Here is a 19723-nt window from a genome sequence, read left to right as displayed (position 1 = left end):
AATTTGTTCATTTTGCTCGATTTTAGCTATTATTAAATACATGTAAAAGCAAAAACCGCTTGAAGTGAAAATAAATTTGAAATTGAGAAAAACAACGCCCTCGGAGTAAAACCATCGAACAATTGCTATTCCTATTACCTTACATATGTCTCAAGCATGAGACTCCAGAATGGAGTGAGTAGTTTTGAGCATAGGACAGCAGTATCGCTCTGTTACTTCCTATGTGTCTTGGTGTTTCTTAAGAGTTACCTTTAGTGCGACTGTACGCAATCGATGCCCGATTTCAGCTCGGATAACTCCGTTCTGGTTTAGCATCAATCGACCCTAAATTCTATAACAACATTACCTCGTGCAAAATACAGTCTTGAGTTGGTACAGGGACACTAATTAAGCTGCTAGAATTTAATTTCATGCATAATTTCCCGTTTTTACGCGCCAAACATCGATTGTTCATGCTGGTAGTAGCCTTTTCCGAGATACTACGAGCACGTTCAATAAGCCAACCGACACTTTGGCCCGTTCAGAAGTAAGTTTCAAGTCAAACTTCAAGTGGTGAGAAACTTTCATCAAGAAAACTACCCGGACCGGCATTTGATAGAGGGCAATCTAAATAAAGTGGCGGCCATCGATTTTTCTTGAAACAATGAGATAAGAAAACATAAAATGCGGGCACCGTATGCACATTTGCCAAAAATTCTACTTTCTGTGTGTCAAATGCATGTTTTATTAAGGTCTTCTCATTTGTTTTCGTTTTTACTGTTGCTATTGTTTTTACAAATGCTGTGAATTTAACAATGAAATTGACTTTAAACTTGAAAGCATCATACTGGAAATTTCGAATTCCCATTTTATGATATATATTTTTAATGCATTGATATACCGACATATAGTTGGGAAAATTTTTCATTTCTTTAGTCATACAATTTAAATATTAGTGCAAAAAGACAAAATATGGTGTCATCATTAAGAACAATAAACATTATATCCAATTGGACACGTTTAGTTTTCTTCGATCTAAAATGCAAATGCTTTTACGGTGTTATGAATAATCTTTTACGGTACGACTTCTTAACTTCACATATTAAATGGATCTAATAAGATGTTGAAAGTATGGACGATATAGTGCAAAAGAAAAGTATCAATTTAAAATAAATCCGGTATTCTCAAAGTATAATTTATCAAGTAAACGAAATTTTAAAAGAGCTTTCAATGAGATATTGTCGCCTTTGAAGTGAAATAAGTTAACTTCTAGACATATTTAGAAATATGAACACACACGATAATAGAAAATGAAGAAAAGATCTATGACCGAGTGTGTGTAATTTTTATGTTATTGTTTATAAAAGATATATTTTTCAAATGTGAAGTTCTTCGATTTTCAATGTCATGAACTTGTGACAGAGGAGTGATAGTTTTGGGGTAACACTAAGCTAGAGAATGAAGTAGAACGGTTATTTTGCCGATTGATAAAAAACGAATAATCCTCTAAACACTTCATAAACACACTACGCTTTCACTACATTACTTTACTACGCACAGTGTCGATCTATTGTTTTCACTTTTCTGTTCCTACACTTAAAAGGAGCCGGCCATGATATGTTCACCGCCAACATCCATCCCACTTCCTACTTCTGCAGATTAGTTATTAATCAGCAAAGCAATAGTCAATAACAGAATAATGTTATTTGATGATGGTCCATGAAGAATGATTTATTGTATTTTAAAGTTAGGAAAACATTGAATACGGGGCGGCCGACATTCATCTCACTTTTTACTTCTGTTGTTATTTTAAAATCGGGAAAGCGATGGGTAATTACAAAATCCTTATGTTTGATGATGATTGAATGGGAGCTATGAAGAATGATTTTTTGTATTTCAAAGTTAGGAAAACATTGAAAATAGCAAAAAATAGCAAACCTTGTATTATACTAACAAAACCTAGGGCATAAAGGTAGAGTTCATCTTATAAGACAAACATAAGAACTTTAGAGAGCGAAAGGTCAGGTGTGTGTGGTGAGTGAGACAGCGGGAGATTCTGCCAAACATAAAATATACATGTTTGTCGGTGAGACCTGCAGTGAGACACGCCGTCCCTTCATGACTATCGGTAATTAGTGATTCCTTATTGAAGATTGGATTCGAAAAACAATTATCAGGAAACGTCGTAAAACCAGTTTATACCACAATAGTGTAAGTCCTGACATTATATCCACCCACTTAATCACTCTTTGACGTCGACACTTGCAAACTGGTCTAGACCATCCTATATGTGGCCCAATACCATACGTTTGTACTGAATAACACAGCCATCTTTTGTCTCAATGATATCTTATACTGGTAACCAAAGCTATAAAACTTAACAAATAATTCACACCATCTCCGCATGTGAGAGGCATGGGCTTAACTACATACTATTTATATTACATTTTTATTTTTGTGGTCAAATAATTTCTGTTTTGCCTCTCATGTGCTGTATTTAAACACATAAGCTGATAGGGATTGTCTGCATCAGATAGCTGTTAGATATTGTAACTACACCATAAGTGATATATTCCATATTGGCTTCCCATAATACAGAGTTATCTCACCATAATACAGAGTTATCTCCCCATAATACAGAGTTATCTCCCGCATAATACAGAGTTATCTCCCCATAATACAGAGTTATCTCCCGCATAATACAGATAATACAGAGTATTTCCCGCATAATAAAGAGTTATCTCCCCATAATACAGAGTTATATCCCCATAATAAAGAGTTTTCTCCCCATAATACAGAGTTATCTCACCATAATACAGAATTATCGCCCCATAATACAGAGTTATTTCCAGCACAATACAGAGCTATCTCCCGTGTAATACAGACTTATTTCCCGCATGGCACATAGCTATCTCCCGCAAAATACAGGGTTATCTTCCAATACAGAATTATCTCCCGCATAATGCAGAGTGATCTCCCGCTTAGTATACAGGGTTATCTCCCGTATAAGCCATAATTATCTCCCGAATAATTAGATTTATCTCCCGCATAATACATAATTATCTCCTGTAATATACATAATTATCTCCCGCATAATGCAGAGTTATCTCTAACGTAGTACATAGTTATCTCACTCATAATAATTTCTTATCTTTGGCATAATGAGAGTTATCTCCCTCTTAATATAGAGTTAACCTCCGCATAATACATAGCTATCTCCCTCTTAATACAGAGTTATCTCCCGCAAAATATAGAAATCTTTCCTGCATAAATCTGAGATCATTCCCTTGCAGGAGGGTATGAATTGCGATGTGATCATTTTGTGAGAAAGACGTTATGATCACAAACAAATGATGTCACAATTTACACCTATCCGCAAGGGCAGGGAACTTTTTATATGCAAAGACGGAATATTGATGATTTTTTTTTCTGAAATTGGCGTTCGCCAACAAAATGTAAATCAACTGCACGTAGTTTTCGCATGCTGTCGGATTTTTACGTAATTTGGGGGATTACAAAAAACGGTAAAATGAATTGATACGTCGATACAACAAAACCATTTGAAATGTTACGGAGTACATTTAAAAAACATTTTTGAAAGTTTTTTTAAAAACCTTGACACGTTTAAGCAATTTCAAAGAGGTTTTAGAACAAATGCGGTAAAAAAATCTGAATCGATTTTGTGGAACGAAGTGGATTATGACACGGCCATATATTCCTGGTATTGTTCCCATAGAACATCTTTGGAAGTTCCCATGGGAGCCCATGACATTTGTGAACTTCAGTTTTGAAATGCCAAAAAGCCAGGTCCCTATGATATAATAGGATTTTTCAAAATTTCAAAGATTTGAACAAAGAATATATTTTTCTATCTAAAAATTTCTTTCAATAAATCACAAATATGATCTTGTTGATTTGAATTGAAACTTAACAATGAGAAATAAATTGAGGGAAAAATCCTCTCGAAAAGATGTGTTTTATATCTTGAGGAATTATTTGACGTTGACAAAACACAGTTTTATTAAAAAAAACTCGGCTTCCGTATCATTTTTAAGTTTTTAGTTGAATCAGGCAGTTTAAATAAGTTAAATTACATTATCATTCAAACAAGATCAAAATAATAACTGACCGACAAGTATAGTACTAATTAAAACTATTACGTCATAAAACATCTTTTTATTATATCAAGTGACAAAAACAATCCGACGATTAAAACTCTAAAACATGTTATCTTTATTTTTGCGTTTGGTAACTGTAAAGCGATAAAAATGTCCGATCGCTTCAACAGCTGTCCGCACTAATTGGCCGAGTGTCAATTGAAGGTTAAAACAAACGCGGAAGGATATCAGCTGGCATTTAGTACGAAAACGATATGGAGACAGAATACTTCGGCAAGGAGATAGTACACCCAAGGGATCTCCTGAATGGAAAAAATAACACCCCATGGAAAAATCGATGACGAGACTCGCGCCGTAGATACCGTTCATAATCAGTTTGGTATTGCTATAGCAATGGATGGTGAGAGGATGTATTGAATCAAACGATGAGATAGGAGCATATGGCGTATTGGTTTCAATCCAGAAAGTGGAGCGTTAACTTAAACATGGTCAAACTACCAAGGGAAAACGTTATACAGACATTGAAGTCTTACCCACTTATCATGTAACGTTTATTGAAATGTGAGCTTTTTACATCTCTTCGTTGATTGCAAAGACTCAAAAGAAGTAAAGGACTTTTGAATAGATTTAACATAGTTGTATTATCGAGGGAGAACGTTACACAGACTTTGATCATCTTACTTATATTATCACATTTATTGAAATGTGAGCTTTTTAAATCTCGTCGTTGATTTGAAAAGACGCAAAAAAAGAGAAGAAGTAAAGCACCTTCGAATAGATTTAACATGATCGTACTATCGAGGGAGAACGTTGCACAGACTTTGATCATCTTACTTATACTATAACATTTATTGAAATGTGTGCTTTTTACATCTCGTCGTTGATTTGAAAAGACGCAAAAAAAAAAGAAGTAAAGCACCTTTGAATAGATTTAACATGATCGTACTACCGAGGGAAAACGTTATACAGACTTTTTAGTATTAGCAGTCGTACCCATTTATTGAAATAGGAGCGTTTTACATCTCTGATATGAAGGAAGCAGAAGAAAACGAAGTAAAGCACCTGTGGAATAATTTTACCATGTTAGTATTACCAAAGGAGAACGTTATTCAGATTTTGTAGTCTTACTTATGCTATAACATTTATTTGAAATGGGAGTTTTTTTATATCTCTTTGTTGATTTGAAAAGAACAAAAGCACATTTACAACAAACTTAACATGATATTGTTACCAAGGGAGATCGTTATACAAACATTTTAGTCTTACCAGTCTTACCCATTTATTGAAATGGGAGCGTTTTAAATCTCTAATTTGAAAGACGTAAAAAAGAAGCAAAACTCATTTATAATAAATTTAACATGGCAGTACTACCAAGGGGAGCGTTATACAGAGGTGTTTGTCTTATCAGCCCTCTTATATAACATTTATTGAAAAGGGAACCTTTTACATCAATTCGTTGATTTCAAAAGACGCAAAGGAAGTACAGCTCAGTTGAATAACTTTTATGGTGCGGATATTCAGACTCTCCATGTCTCTTCGTAAATGGCGTGTTCGAATCCCTTCTGGGACAGGTAATTCCGTCTTTGCATATTACAGAGTAAGCTCCCTTGCAGGTAGGTATCGATTGTTACGTCATTATTTTGTGAGCTCAATACACGTCGTTTTCACCGAAATGTATGACGTTATGCTCGCAAACACATCACGTCACAATCACTACCTACCCGCATGGGCAGATAACTCTGTAATGTGCAAATACGGAATTCAAGAAAGTCGATGGTTTCTCAACTTTTCTCCGGAATTCTATCACCTCCCTAATATGGCAAGTCCTTAAAATGACCATGGACTAAAGTGTCCTAAACACTTGTTATGCCATGGATAAGAAATATTCATTATGAAAGGTAACTAAAATTTAAAAAAGAAAAGAAAAAAAAATGTATGTACATAATATGAAAAGAGAGATCCGATTCGTCAGCCTGCTCCCTTTAACTCCTCAAGCAGTCGCTATTTCGCTGGTAAATCTTGAAATACAAAACCAAAAATATGAAACTTCTTAAAACTGATTTTTGTATATTTTGGGGCAATTGCCAGGAACTGATGGTATTTTACAGGAAATCAGGGAATAAGGAGTTATGGAAGCAAAATGTCGAAAATCTTCAATATTTGCTTGGCAATCGCGATCTAGAGATTACAGTAACAGTAAAGTGGTAAAGGTAGAATATTGAACATCTTTACCAAATGGCCATTGTTGTCCAGAGATGTAAGGCAGCTCTTCTCGACTTCTGGGCCACCGCAGTTCCCTTAAAAACAAGTATACCACGGCGGCCAACGACTCCGACCTAACCCTTCATAGAATATGCAACTCATTTGCCGATACAGTAGATGTATAATCCTGATCTCATTTTTTTAGGTGTTATGACTATTGACGTTTTATAAACTGATGTTCCATGTAGGACCCTGTACGGTGCCATGGTATGAATAATGCATCCGGCCTAACAGTATAGTTAATTGGTTTATCGACGGGAGGTTCGTCAACAATATGTTACATCTATTTTGTAAAGACATTGGAGTCAATTATTCCTACGGAGGTTCACGACAATTATCGGTTGGTATAGGAAAGTGTTGTTTCGCTGATACTGCCAGCCGCGGGGTCTGGGTCTCCGAGAGTGTGGCAAGGGAGTAATTGGTATTGTGTATACATCAATGGCACATGACAAGATACGCTGTCTTAATTGAGAGGAATACAAATCTGGAAAAACCACGCCACGACATTCATCCGTTTGTTTATTTTGTCTATATAGGGAAACAGTGAAAACTCCGATGATTTCAGCCGAATGCGCGGACTAGGAATCAAACATGGGTCTTCAGTATGAAAACCAATTACTCCTACTACTGATATACCGAGTGAACCAAAGAAGCATGTTCCGTCAGTTGAGTGACTGAGACCGTATTTAACACTACCGACTGAGTCAAAGAAGCATGATCCGTCAGCTGAGTGATAGAGACATATTTAACATTATGTACAAACCACACCGACTCGCTCCTTTAACACATCTAACAGCTTTGGTCATTCAACGACGGCTCCCTTGTATGCAGTGTGCCGTGTGTGTGTGTGTTTGCTTAATTTAATAGGCTTTGATATATGTATTGTGTCTCTTTGCTATAGAGGAAACTTCTGTCCATTTTAGTGATCACTGAAGCATTATACCATCTAAGACACCTGACTTGAGATAAGTGGCTAATCTTAATGTGATTAAGTTATTCTTTGCGGTTAGCTAAGAAAAGAAATAAGATATTACATTTCATATTGCATTTTTCCTAAATAGCGCCCCTCCCCCAGTTATTAAGCCACTTTATTAAGGTTATTTAACTCTTATTTTCTATTTTAGAATAAAGATTTTCGTTTATCTTAAGATACAAAATGATAAAACAAAAATAGAGATATTTCCTTTACTAACGCTCAGTGCCTGAGAGTACCATTTAGAGTCTGAATCTCACTGTTTCCTGACATATTAGGTAGTTTAACCTTGAATACATGGATAAGTCGAAGAGTAACCGTAATCTGTCGATTTTGAGTTAAACGAAAAAAAATCACATTATCTTAATATTTTCAATTGGAGTCAAAGTGTCAGAGCGCATTTGTTTTTCTTATTACCCAGCAAAGTTTTATTTTATTTGATTTAATTTTTGCTTTTGTTTTTTATTTATTTATCAATTGCATGTAATACGATTTATTTTTGTTCCATCTTACGTTATTTCAATGTCTTCAACCAATGCAATGGTTCTTTTCTAACGCAATTGCAAAATTCGTTAAAAAACAATGACTTCAACTAACTAATCAGTCATTTAGCGTAGAGAAAGAAATAAATTCTTGTTAGATTTGAATTTAATTTGATTTTATCTTTTACCCATAATTAGGTTAAAATCAGATTCTTCAACAAACGAATGCAATTACAGATTTCCTACAGGTTACACTATCGACCGACCTGAGCTCATGGAAGTTGATAAAAATATTAATGCTTCTCATGCTGACTAGAAAACAACTTCTCAGTGTGTGAGTGAACCTTGAAGAGGAGTATTCTTTCTCTGTATATTACAGAGTTAGCTCCCTTGCGGGTATGTATCGATTGTTACGTCATTATATTGTGAGCGCAATTCACGTCGTTTTCTCTGAAAAGTATGACGTTACGCTCGCAAACACATGACATCATCATTAATACTTGCCCGCAAGGGCAGATAACTCTGTAATATGCAAATGCAGATTTGTCAGACCTGCTTCTCCCTTCTGGCGTAAACATGGAAACCATTAATCACCAAGGCTATGCTAACATGTAACACCAAGGGATATTGCACTGTAAGGATTTTAACGTTACTGTAGGGATCAATTGTAAAATGTTTATGACTGCGTTATTGTTGAATGGATACTATATTAGCCCGCCTTCTTTAATTTTTTTTTACTAAATGATGGTATAAAACTTTAATGATAACTGATTTGTTTTAAACATAAAAGGCCGTCCGAATTCTCAAAACCTGACGTTTCCATTAAAATAACTCCATTGCATAATCTGTTTTGATTTCAGCGCATAATTCTTCGACAATCCCATTCGACATGTAACATTACATATTCCTAAAACTATTTGTAACATAAAATAAACGAGATCTCGAGGTCAAATGCGTAGGTCACGAGATTGAAGGAGGTGTCAAGGGGTCATATGTCTAGGCCACAACGTACTGCATCTATGGCACGATACAGTACATATGTATATCAAGTTTACGATGTCTTAGGTCAAGACCCTGAAATCAAATGTCAAGTCACTCAGATCGTATGTCAAGTTTACGAGATCGTATGTCAAATTCATAAGTTCGTAAGTCAAGGCCCTAAGATTGTATGTCAGATTTACAAATTTGTTGATCTAGACATTCGATCGTGGGCTTTCGTTGCAACATCATATGTTTTGGTCGGGATTTCTTAGAATTTAGTCTGATAACTTAATTATGAAAATTAGCTTATATATTACATTGGGCTGATATTATAATTTCCTTTGTGATTAAAAAAACCCACATCAGTTTAATTAGGTGTTTTCTGTAGGAAAAAAATCCATAGTGGTACCTTCTACTCCTGCTTAGCGCTCAGCATTACGGAAGTGGGACGACTGGGTTACCGTTGTCAGTATAATGTGAACGGATGGGGTGTGTCTTTAGTAGCATACTTCAGTGATATAGCACTATAACAAAAGAAGAGTTCCACCATGACAAAAAAGACACAACACGACTACACCGCAGCCTCCCAAAAATATAATATATTTAAACACGAAGCACAATGCACACGTCAAAAGCCGTAATTGAATAGCCTTGATTGCATTCGGAAAACCTCGGCCGATGCCGGTACCCTGCCAGTGACTCTGGCTGTTGACAGGACGTTAAACAAGCCAAATCAAACCAACTTTTCGAAAGGTTTGGATAATTATAAAGTAAGGCTGGAGTTAGGTGACTCATCACAGATTTGCCATTAAGACTACTGCTGTAAAACACGTAATGTTCGTGGGTTTGAGCTTTCAATTTATATTCTGCGTAGAATCTTTGGTGGTAAAGTATATAAGACAACAACAAAAGCTTTACGTTCAGCGTATGATATTGGGTTTACTATAAGGCGAGGCCGATTGGTTAAGATGCTCCAACATATTGCCACAAACCCTACTGGGTCTTTAGTTCGGTGTTATTTCTCCGGGTTACTCCGTGTTTTCCCCACCACTTAAATCTCAGGTACGTCCTTAAATAACCTTGGCTGGTCATATGACGTTTACAAAAATATCACAATTTATTCCTTATTACGCGAACGCCCACCGCACTCTACCGATTCATCTTGACCTGAATTTCAGATTTGATGGAGTCGAGCAAACCGTAGAATAAAGGAATCAGTTTACCAATGAGAATTTCAACATGTGACGATCTTGACACTGCCTTTCACCAGGTGTGTACTAACTGACGATTGTGAAAGAACGACAGCCCTACGGCGAGGAAATCCTAACCACACAATAGTGTATCCTTGAACTTAAGTTTTCCAAGTGGTTTGGTGGGTATATATGTACCGAGTTTTCGGTCTTGCTTGATATGTCCTCGACGTCAGTAAAGCATCTGCGGTTTTTTGATAATACAGATTATACAGAAATTATGTTAAGGGGGCACTAGGCATGCGAAATAAAATTAAAAGTTTAAAAATAACAATTTTACTATGAAAAAAGAACAATTTTAATATTGGAACATCTAATATAGTACACAAGATGAAGTTGCAACAGCAACTAGAAACAAATGCGGGATTTTCTGTGTATTTCAATGCTAATAGTGAGGGATCATTTCGCTGTTTGGCCGTGAGGTGTAGTGGATGAACTACTGGGCGGTAATATGGGCGCCGCTGGGAAATAAGATGACCCGTGTTATGGAATTTAATATTTAATTTAACTTGCTAATTAAAGTTGTTCATAAGGTGATTTTAAGCGTTGTGATAATGATATGTTGATTACTGTTTGAATCCACAAAATTATGTAATTTTGCTGACAGATAAATTTAAAAAAAAGATCAAATATGTTTTGGTTAGATATTATGTACCTTTTAGAGTTTATGTTATACTTTAATAATGAAAATCGGTGTTTACGGCTTTACGATAGGAACACGTGTAAGTGTGGTTACCTTTCGTAACCGCAGTAAAATTATATATAATAACATTCATTCATCCGTGTGGAACTGTCATAGTTTAGTTGTGGTATACTAGCTACCATCGTTCCACTTTCTGACCATGTAATATATAACTGACATACTTGCTTACCTGTGAATGTAAATACTCGATAAACGTGGTATGATGACACGTGTGTATATATACCTTAAAGAATACGAATACCTTTATAGACTTATTCAAATGTAGTGCCCTTTTAAGCCGTCTACGTTCCCTCTACGTTTCAAAAAATTAGAAGTTTATTAATAACAGTTAATGGCAACGTAAAAACATCTATCTTTATGGCCTGAATGAAGTTCAGGTATACATGTTTAGAAAGACGCAACGAATATCAATTCTAATACAATGTTTATTCGAGCTTTACATAAACTGGTCTTGGATAGTTATTGCAGATATAATCACTTGTGAGAATTTCAGTGCTAGGTAGAATCCAACATCAATGTAACATTTTTCGCAAAACCAACAATTGATTCATTTATCTGATCTGTTCTTAAAGACATCTACAATTGTATGAAGACTAAAGAAGATATTTTTGTTACATATATTGTGAAATGTCAAAAACATGAACGAGAAAGTACAAAACACGACATGATTTCAGACAGCATTAATGCAGCCCTACCAAGAATGACAAGACGAGAAAAAACTAAAACGTTTTACTGTAAAATGGAAGTTAAAAAAAAGTTCAAAAAAAGAAAATTAAGTTTGTGGATATCTATATTTGTGGATATCTATACGATAGATATCCACAAAGATATCAACAAATTTTATTTGACGTGAAAATCTTACAAATTTCGCCTCAACTATCCATGTTCAACCAATGCAATATTAAGTGTCTCAAATCTTAACCGAGGTCAAGAAGTTTATATAAGTTTATATCGACAATTTCATACTTACAAACCATTTTGATGGATTCGAATGAAATATGTCTATTCTATGTATATCCCGCAAACATTATCAGGAAATTGTAAGAAATAAAACATTCCAAAGTGAAAAGACAATTTCATACTTAACACCATTTTTTTGCAACAAAATATATATCCCTATATGCTGTGAGGAGTTTCTACGACATTTCATAAATGTTCTTTAACACAAATATTTTTTGTCTATACTTTTAGGAGTTGCGACAAGTATCGAGTCTAAAAAGACTATTTCATACTTCAACACCATATGTTTGCCTATGCTGTGAGGTATTTCTACCAAAATTTTTGAGACTGATAAACAAACATAATGAAAAGCATTAATTAAAGTCTTGTTACTTTGATGGCGTGTGATATGTAAATACGATGACCCCGTGTGTCGTAGGCTTACTTCCCTCCACAATTGTTCTCCTTCTCTATGACATGGGACCGCCAGAGTATCTTAGTCACCAACGGCTAAATGGTGACCCAGATACCAGGCAGATGTACAACAAATCAGGGGGGATCAAAAGACGGCAGCCCCTCATCCAGCTCAAACAAATATTGATTTTTTTTCTGTGATGGATGGTTGCTGTATTATGAGAACTGGACAAAGCTCACTCCAATGACTCTCCAAACATGCGTTGATGATGTTTACGATATGGCTTGCGTCCACTCGTAAAAACAACTAAACGTGTCTTGTCTAATGGAAGTATCATGTTTTAAAAAAAATTCTCTACACCGTTCGACATGTGTTTTTCATTAAGAACGTCTAAAATGGTGTTTGAAACATTAACTTGTATTCGTTTACAGCTTACACGAACCCCCATAAAAATACAACTTGTAAAATAACGGCATGCGATGAGAAAACATGAATAGATTTATTGAGAACATTAACCGAAGATATACCAATAGTTTGTTTCACAGTATGATTTTTTCTATAATCTATGTTTACAAGTTATAGTCATGTATTTTGCATTTTAGTTCTGATAGTTACACAGATGCAGCATTGGACGATAATATTTGCATCAGAAATACCATCGACTATAATTAGAAAGATGTGTTAAGTTTTGTCTGCTTTATAATTCGTACTTCTATCTGTCTATGGAGGGGTGTGGTACATTACCAGTGAGAAACTCCGTTACAGTCCCTGTTTACAATACAAACTGTGTCAAATAAGTATAGAGATTTAAATCCCATGACAAACCCGTAAAGGTGACCTTTAGGCGAGCAGACGCTGAACTTAATATGAACTCTCCGTACGAAATGTGTAGAGAAAAAATAACTTACCTCCAGAAATACATCCCAGGATAACAATAACACACACAATGTAGTATTTCTCCATATTGGTTGAAGTTTTTAGAAGATGTCCCGGCTATGGAAGCATACACAGTATAATAGATAGCACTGAAGTCCCACGCCTTCACCTCACTAGCGGTCTGACGGAGCACACGGCTATACTTCTAGTGCTATAGCCTCCACCAACTTTCTTACCCAATACATTATATACACTACCTACCACGGGGTACTCGATAGCCTTTATTGACAGAACAGACATGTGACGCTTTTGTAGTCGACACCTCCAACAATGCATGTATTCAATGAATAAAACTGAGTCATAAATCTATAAGTTTATCTATTTTTAGAATTTGTTACACACCACAGATTTTACTGCAATATGTTTTCTTATTTTGCTTGTTGTAATCCTGGTCATATTTTTATATGATAACAATTTGCATTTGGAACGATATTCAAAAACAGTGTAACGATCAAGCTGTGAAGGTATTGCAGAATGACAATTGTTCAATAGAACTATCTATTCCCAAGTAGAAACGGTAGACAACTATACGTCAAATCATTTTCGAAACACCTGGCAGCCTAACATAATAGACCATGAATATTGTAAAACATTCTATCCTGAATGCCGTATATAATTTAACAACGCTGTCCCTTTTATCTTGTGTCAATGCAAATGGTTTTTGTCCATTTGACGTAAAATATCCATCCTGTCCGAAGTGGCTTCACATTTGCAGTATGAATCACAGAACCATATTTCAAAACTGTTGTTTCGTTTATATCATTCTCAAAAGTAGTAGACCTTTTGGATGATATTTATAAGTGTTCATTTCTGTATCGGCGTAGGTAAACTCCCACTTAACTCTGACGTGTATAGCCAACTGGTGCCGACACTGCCACTAGTTCCCCACGTGCTCACGTGCGCCGTTCATGTCACGTGTCTATGTAAGTGCCCATATGAAGTTAACATTTACTCTGTCTCATTGTGTGCATTTTAAATAATTTCTCGACGTTGTTTAAATCATGTATTGTACCGAGGAAATATCAAGTGAATCATAGGAAATATTACAATTTTCGCTTAAGATCGCCCAATCCTGTCATCTGATGATAGACATGATATTTCATACAATTTAATACGATGAATGATGGACGTAGGCTTGCTCTATGTTCATATACACAGAGAAATATTTGGAACGCTTAAGGAATTAGCGTGTCATGATGAAAACTATAATACATTGAATATCATGCTAATTTGCACAGACAAAAATAAGTGGTCATGTGAATAAACATCAAAGACGTTACGAAAACACCTTATCTATTTCTGTGGATTGATTGATTTTGCGTCCTTATATAGACGTTATATAACTGCTCATGAAACTGTCATGCAAGTTATATTGAAATAAAAGCAAAGTATGTAATCAAATTCGATTTTTGTTATATTATGACATGCATTTGTGTTTAACATACATGCGCTACCTAAATATGCAATGATGCGCTTAGCGCACAATAACACATCTAATATGTAGATTGCCTAATGCATTTTACTCAACAATGCGTGTCAAAATATGATAAAAAAATTAAATTAACATTTTACTGAATAATTGTTGATTAAGATCAAAAGGATATAATATTAGTTATTACAGTATCAAATGTGTCAATAAAGATTGAGATTAGTCAATAGCAGGCAATTAAGCATCCTCGATACACAAGGGGTTACTATCAATGTCGTGATAAACATCCCTTCCCTAGAGTATGTCATAGCAAAACTGAAGGCAGTTCGGGAGAAATAAACTGGCCAATCACAGGCCTGAAGAGACTTCTTTTGAAGATTACAGAAACAGTGACACTCAACTTAAAAGTCACACAGTCAACAACAGTGTATCGTTATTTAATTATTTTGGTGTACAGAAAAAAACACTAAACTACCTTCTTTTGTTTCCCACAGAGCATTCAGTTATGCTTTAACATAAACCAGGGGTGGATAATATCGACAGAGATATTTAATGTTCCCTTGTAGTATCGTGGATAATAAAAAAGAATAGTAATATCCAGTTATGACGTCATAGTTATGACTTTACAATGATACCAAAGATTGTTTACTTAAGGAATGATTTTTATTGTTTGTTTACTGGTGTGTAACTGCATTTTTGCGCGGATATCTTAAATGACGCGCGTTACCGCGCCGTGTTAAAATATCTGTACCAAAAATGCAGTTTACACACCAGTAAACAACAAAAATAACAATCATTCCTTATATTTACATTTCGACCGACCATTTTATTAAAAATTAAGTGTTCAAATAATATAAAACTGTTTTTCAATATTATATAATTACTGGCACATCCGGTCAATTGATAGAATCCCGGAACAGCTGGTTTCAATTTGACGGGAAATGTTGTCAAATTCAGAGAGTTCACAAAATATAGTTCCACATTAACCTTATTTTTGTTCATCCCATCCGTACAATATTTGTTAAATATTTTATTTGCTGATACATAATTTAAGATTTAAATTTTATTCATACATGCAGTATGTTAAAGATTTGTCATACATAAACAATAGGCCTAATCTGAGGCGCATTCACACTACTTGCGAAAATCAGTGTTCCGGTGTGTGTATTCTTGCGCGGCGACTAATGCGTTTACGCAAGTGTAAACGATTTCGCAGTTGGTAAGGTTAAATTGCAAAGAGATAACGGAAATGAAAACATATAGAACTATAACATATGCTGTACTCAATTGAGCTAGGCACTGTGCGGTGGCAATGTACATTTGTAAATATACAGACATGGAAATCTATTTGTTGTGGTAGCGTGATATGATCCATCGTGTTGAAAAGTTGATATCTATTTACTTGTTTAATGTTTAACGGAAAGTCAATTTGATATGCATTCTGCATTCTGCATGATCTGAAAGTTTCCCAGCTTGAATATCAAAGACTTAATGACAAATATGCTTTGCCTTACAGTTTAGAGACTAAACATTTTAACAGATAATTGAAATTCCCATAATCACCATTTGATATCTTCTGTTGTAACAGGTACCTCCTTTGTAAATCATATCATGTAAACAATATGATAGTATAATGAATTTTTCTTTGTTTTCATACTAAATCCGATTGAGCGATTTTTTCCACAACTCTATGGGAAAAAAACCTAAAATGGCGCGAAAATTCGACGTTTTCATGATTCACAAGAAAGACATCTAGAACAACTAATTCATAGGGAAAATATGGATTGTACTTTTAAACGTATCTTATTTGATCAAATATCATGAAAAAAAATTACGTGCATTGATGGAGCTATTTTTTTAATTTCATCGGAGTATGAACAAAAATATAAACTTTTGTGAGTGAATGAATATAAAAATTTGATAAAAAGCCATAGATTGTATTTAACCTGATGATTTAAGAATACCACTAGACCTTCGATCATGACTTCAAATAAAGCAAACAAAGTAAAACCAAAGATTGTTTGTTAGAGTGATTGTCACCTTCTAAAACACTCAGTTATTTTTAGAAGTATATTTGTTAATTCCCTACTTGAAATGTAACCGGACTGTTCACATTATATTTGTTCTTTCCGTGATATATCGATCAAATGATTTCAAATGAGCAGTCAAGATCCACAGAATATATGAATGCCTGATATTTTTATCCAAATTTAAATTCTAAATTTGTATGTGACATGTCAGACGTTTTATTTTTTAATAATTCTTTATATTTTCTTTTTAATTTTAAAATCATTGATTTGCACGTGACATACCAGCCAATCCCATCCCTGAGCCGGTGCACGTGGATCATCAGCAGTCGCGCGCTTCATGGCAAAGACTATCCTTTCAGTTGTACTCAGTAGGCCATAAGTCAAGCTGTCTAATATAAGGCACGACCGTTCCCGTATTGTCGAGAACACCATCAGTGACACACTCACTTGTAATAAATGACTCGGACACATTTCACACGGCCCTTGGGGCAAATTTATTCCTTGTAATAATACTACTAAAGAGTAACGAATAACACGTTCGGATTTTCTAAAAGAGCGGCCAGAAATTAAACACGATATCTAGCAGTGTTAACACGACTAGAGGGACTGTTACGGTCTATTAAGAGATAGTAATTGCACCGTGGAAAGTGATTAATTTTTGCGATAATTACCGTATTTGGAAAATAGCAAAGTCGTAACGATTAAAACATGTGCAAGCCCCTTTAACGTTTCTATATATACATATGCACTGCCGAAATAATATGTCGCCAGGAAAAATAATACAAGTGAATGATACTAAACTCTGTAACACGTATTTGCAATAAATACCTGTCGCAACTATATCATGATTGTAAAAAAAAAGACTAATTTTTTAATTAATGTTTTTTAGATTTTCTCTTTTCAAAAAGATTTCTAACTAAATTATTTGCTAGTCATACTATTGACTTTGAGTTAGAAGAATATCATGCGGATGAGATTCTTGTCTCCGCCTCCTGATCAAGACATTCTGGATCCTTTGAACAGGTAGAACCTTTCAAGGACAGAATAAAAACTATACTAGATATGAGGAAGTATGTTTGAAGTTCACGTGCGTTGTAACAATTGAAGACAAAGCGATGCGCAAAATGAATGTACCAGATCCCTATAGGCGCATTCATATCCATGTTTAAACCATGAATTATACACTTTACTTTGCATCGATCAAAAAGTTGTGTAACTTATAAACAAATTACTTTCAACCGCCTGGATGTAAGCTTTGATTTGGTTTGTTTAGTTTTAGGTCCTACTAACAGCCAGGGAAATGTAAGGACGTGCCAGGTTTGATGGTGAAGGAAAGCCGGAGTACCGGGAGAAAAAACACAGACTAGCGGTCAGTACCCGGCAACAGCCCCACATGGGATTCGAACTCACGACCCAGAGGTGGAGAGCTTGTGTAAATACGTCGGGACATATTCACCGTCACGGACCCTGGATGTATGCGCGCGAGGGATCTTAAATTGGGAGGACATTGTTATACCGACTGGTTTAACCACTACAATACATGCGGGATAATCTTAGCAGTTAGACGTGAATTCAAAATAAAGCTAAATCCAACCACATGTTTAAAATAGAATGGTAACAACATACACATTCCTATGTTTTGATAAAGTACAATATAACTACACATGGTGACCTTTATTCTGATTAAAGATAATGGACTTTGTTCTGACGTGCTGTGTTACTGATAGCGTCATCGGCTCAGTCCCTGCTATTTGCCAACTTACCTCTGTCTTATTTTTCATTTTACTGTTAAATCTAAAGTATATTTTTTCTCGTTAAACCTTCAATCTGCATGCTGTATTAGTATCTCCTACATCTGTGATATTATCTGGCATTGTTATCACTAGCCTTCCATTTCAGGGCCAATTGCACGGTGCCAGCAAGAATAGAATAATCGTAGTAACTTAGGTCGGTGATATTTTCTCTGGATACTCCGGTTTTCTAACTATAAAACGTTTTACACACCGTTAATTAGCCGTTCCCGATAGAAGAGTTTTACCCAACACAAAGTGATTCCACTTTCCACTTGCCTTCTCTTGTATTGCAAAGACTTCTCCCCTGCGCTTATTTCCGTCTGGGAGCTACATTTTTTGAACAATCAAACCATTACAACTCATCCTGCATTAAAACAAAATTCACTGTAAAGTATTACGACATGTGTTTACGCACAGAACTTCGTATAATTAATGCAAACTTAACATTAGTCATAAAATCAGTTTAGCTCGGTGTAAACAGTTGTTTTGTCTAACCTCATGTGTGTTTGAACAGTTATTGATAAATTAGCATTCGGTGATTTCGTTCAAGCGTAATACTCGAATTCAAAAACTGTTCAGTATATATACGGGAAAAGCCAGTAAAATATCATCATCTCACGAATCTTTAAAAAAACTACCAAACAAATACTGTAAAGTTGCTATTATTTGCGAGGGTTTTAATTTCGTTAATTCGTGGATCTGTCCAAATTCGCGAAACTAAATACCTTGTAGAGTTTATCAAAGTCACGGTTTTACATGCGTTTTTTTCAATTTCTACAAAGATAACTCGCGAAAATAACCCCACACAAAATTAAACAACTACACAATACAATTATACATTCGTTTTTCACGTTAAACGACCTGTTTCCTTAATATTTTCTATGCTATACTATTTATTATCTTAAACAAAATATTTTTGTTCCAGTAATGGTCTTTAATTCTGTTGATATCTTTAAAAGTCGTCCACTTTATGTTACCCTTTAAGTGATTCTTGTGTAAACATTCCGTAAGCTGAACACCCCGTTGGTTGCCCACATTGTTTTGTTTCTAAGGCGAACATCCCGTTGTTTGTGCACGATGTTTTGTTTCTAAGGCGGTGAAGTTAACAAAACAACAGTTGCTACCCTAGGTTTACTTCAGTATGTAATTAACCATTAGGTTTTGTGTACTCTCCAGAATCATCTCTAAGCGATCCATCAGCTGTAGAATCACCGAACAATGGCTTTCTATCCTCCTCTTCTTTGGTTACTGATCGATTTTCAGCATATCTAACTAAGATAATTATACATTTTTGTAACTTATACTGTTTTGTTTACAGCACGGAAGGGCTATTGATATGCCCGTCTATAATTATCAAACCACAATTAACGGCATTTATGTTTACTGCAGTCATTGTAACACACATGTTCTTATGTAACGAGTTTCGTGACTTT

The 19723-nt window shown here is 35.1% G+C and overlaps 1 protein-coding gene across 1 annotated transcript in view; it reads right to left on the bottom strand.

Moving 5' to 3' along the window:
- LOC138331243 (uncharacterized) overlaps positions 1-13311 on the bottom strand; it is a 57381-nt gene extending 44070 nt beyond the window's left edge. Inside the window, exon 1 of the mRNA XM_069278744.1 lies at positions 13011-13311. Coding sequence (XP_069134845.1) covers positions 13011-13065 — 55 coding nt within the window. The 5' untranslated portion in view covers positions 13066-13311. The remainder of the gene's footprint in view (positions 1-13010) is intronic.
- Between the last annotated feature and the right edge of the window lie 6412 nt (positions 13312-19723).

The sequence above is a fragment of the Argopecten irradians genome, chromosome 9, assembly GCF_041381155.1.
Source record: "Argopecten irradians isolate NY chromosome 9, Ai_NY, whole genome shotgun sequence".
NCBI classification, from domain to species: domain Eukaryota; kingdom Metazoa; phylum Mollusca; class Bivalvia; order Pectinida; family Pectinidae; genus Argopecten; species Argopecten irradians.
The sequence above is the reverse complement of the archived record's forward strand: the minus strand, read 5'-3'. Positions and strand labels throughout refer to the sequence as shown.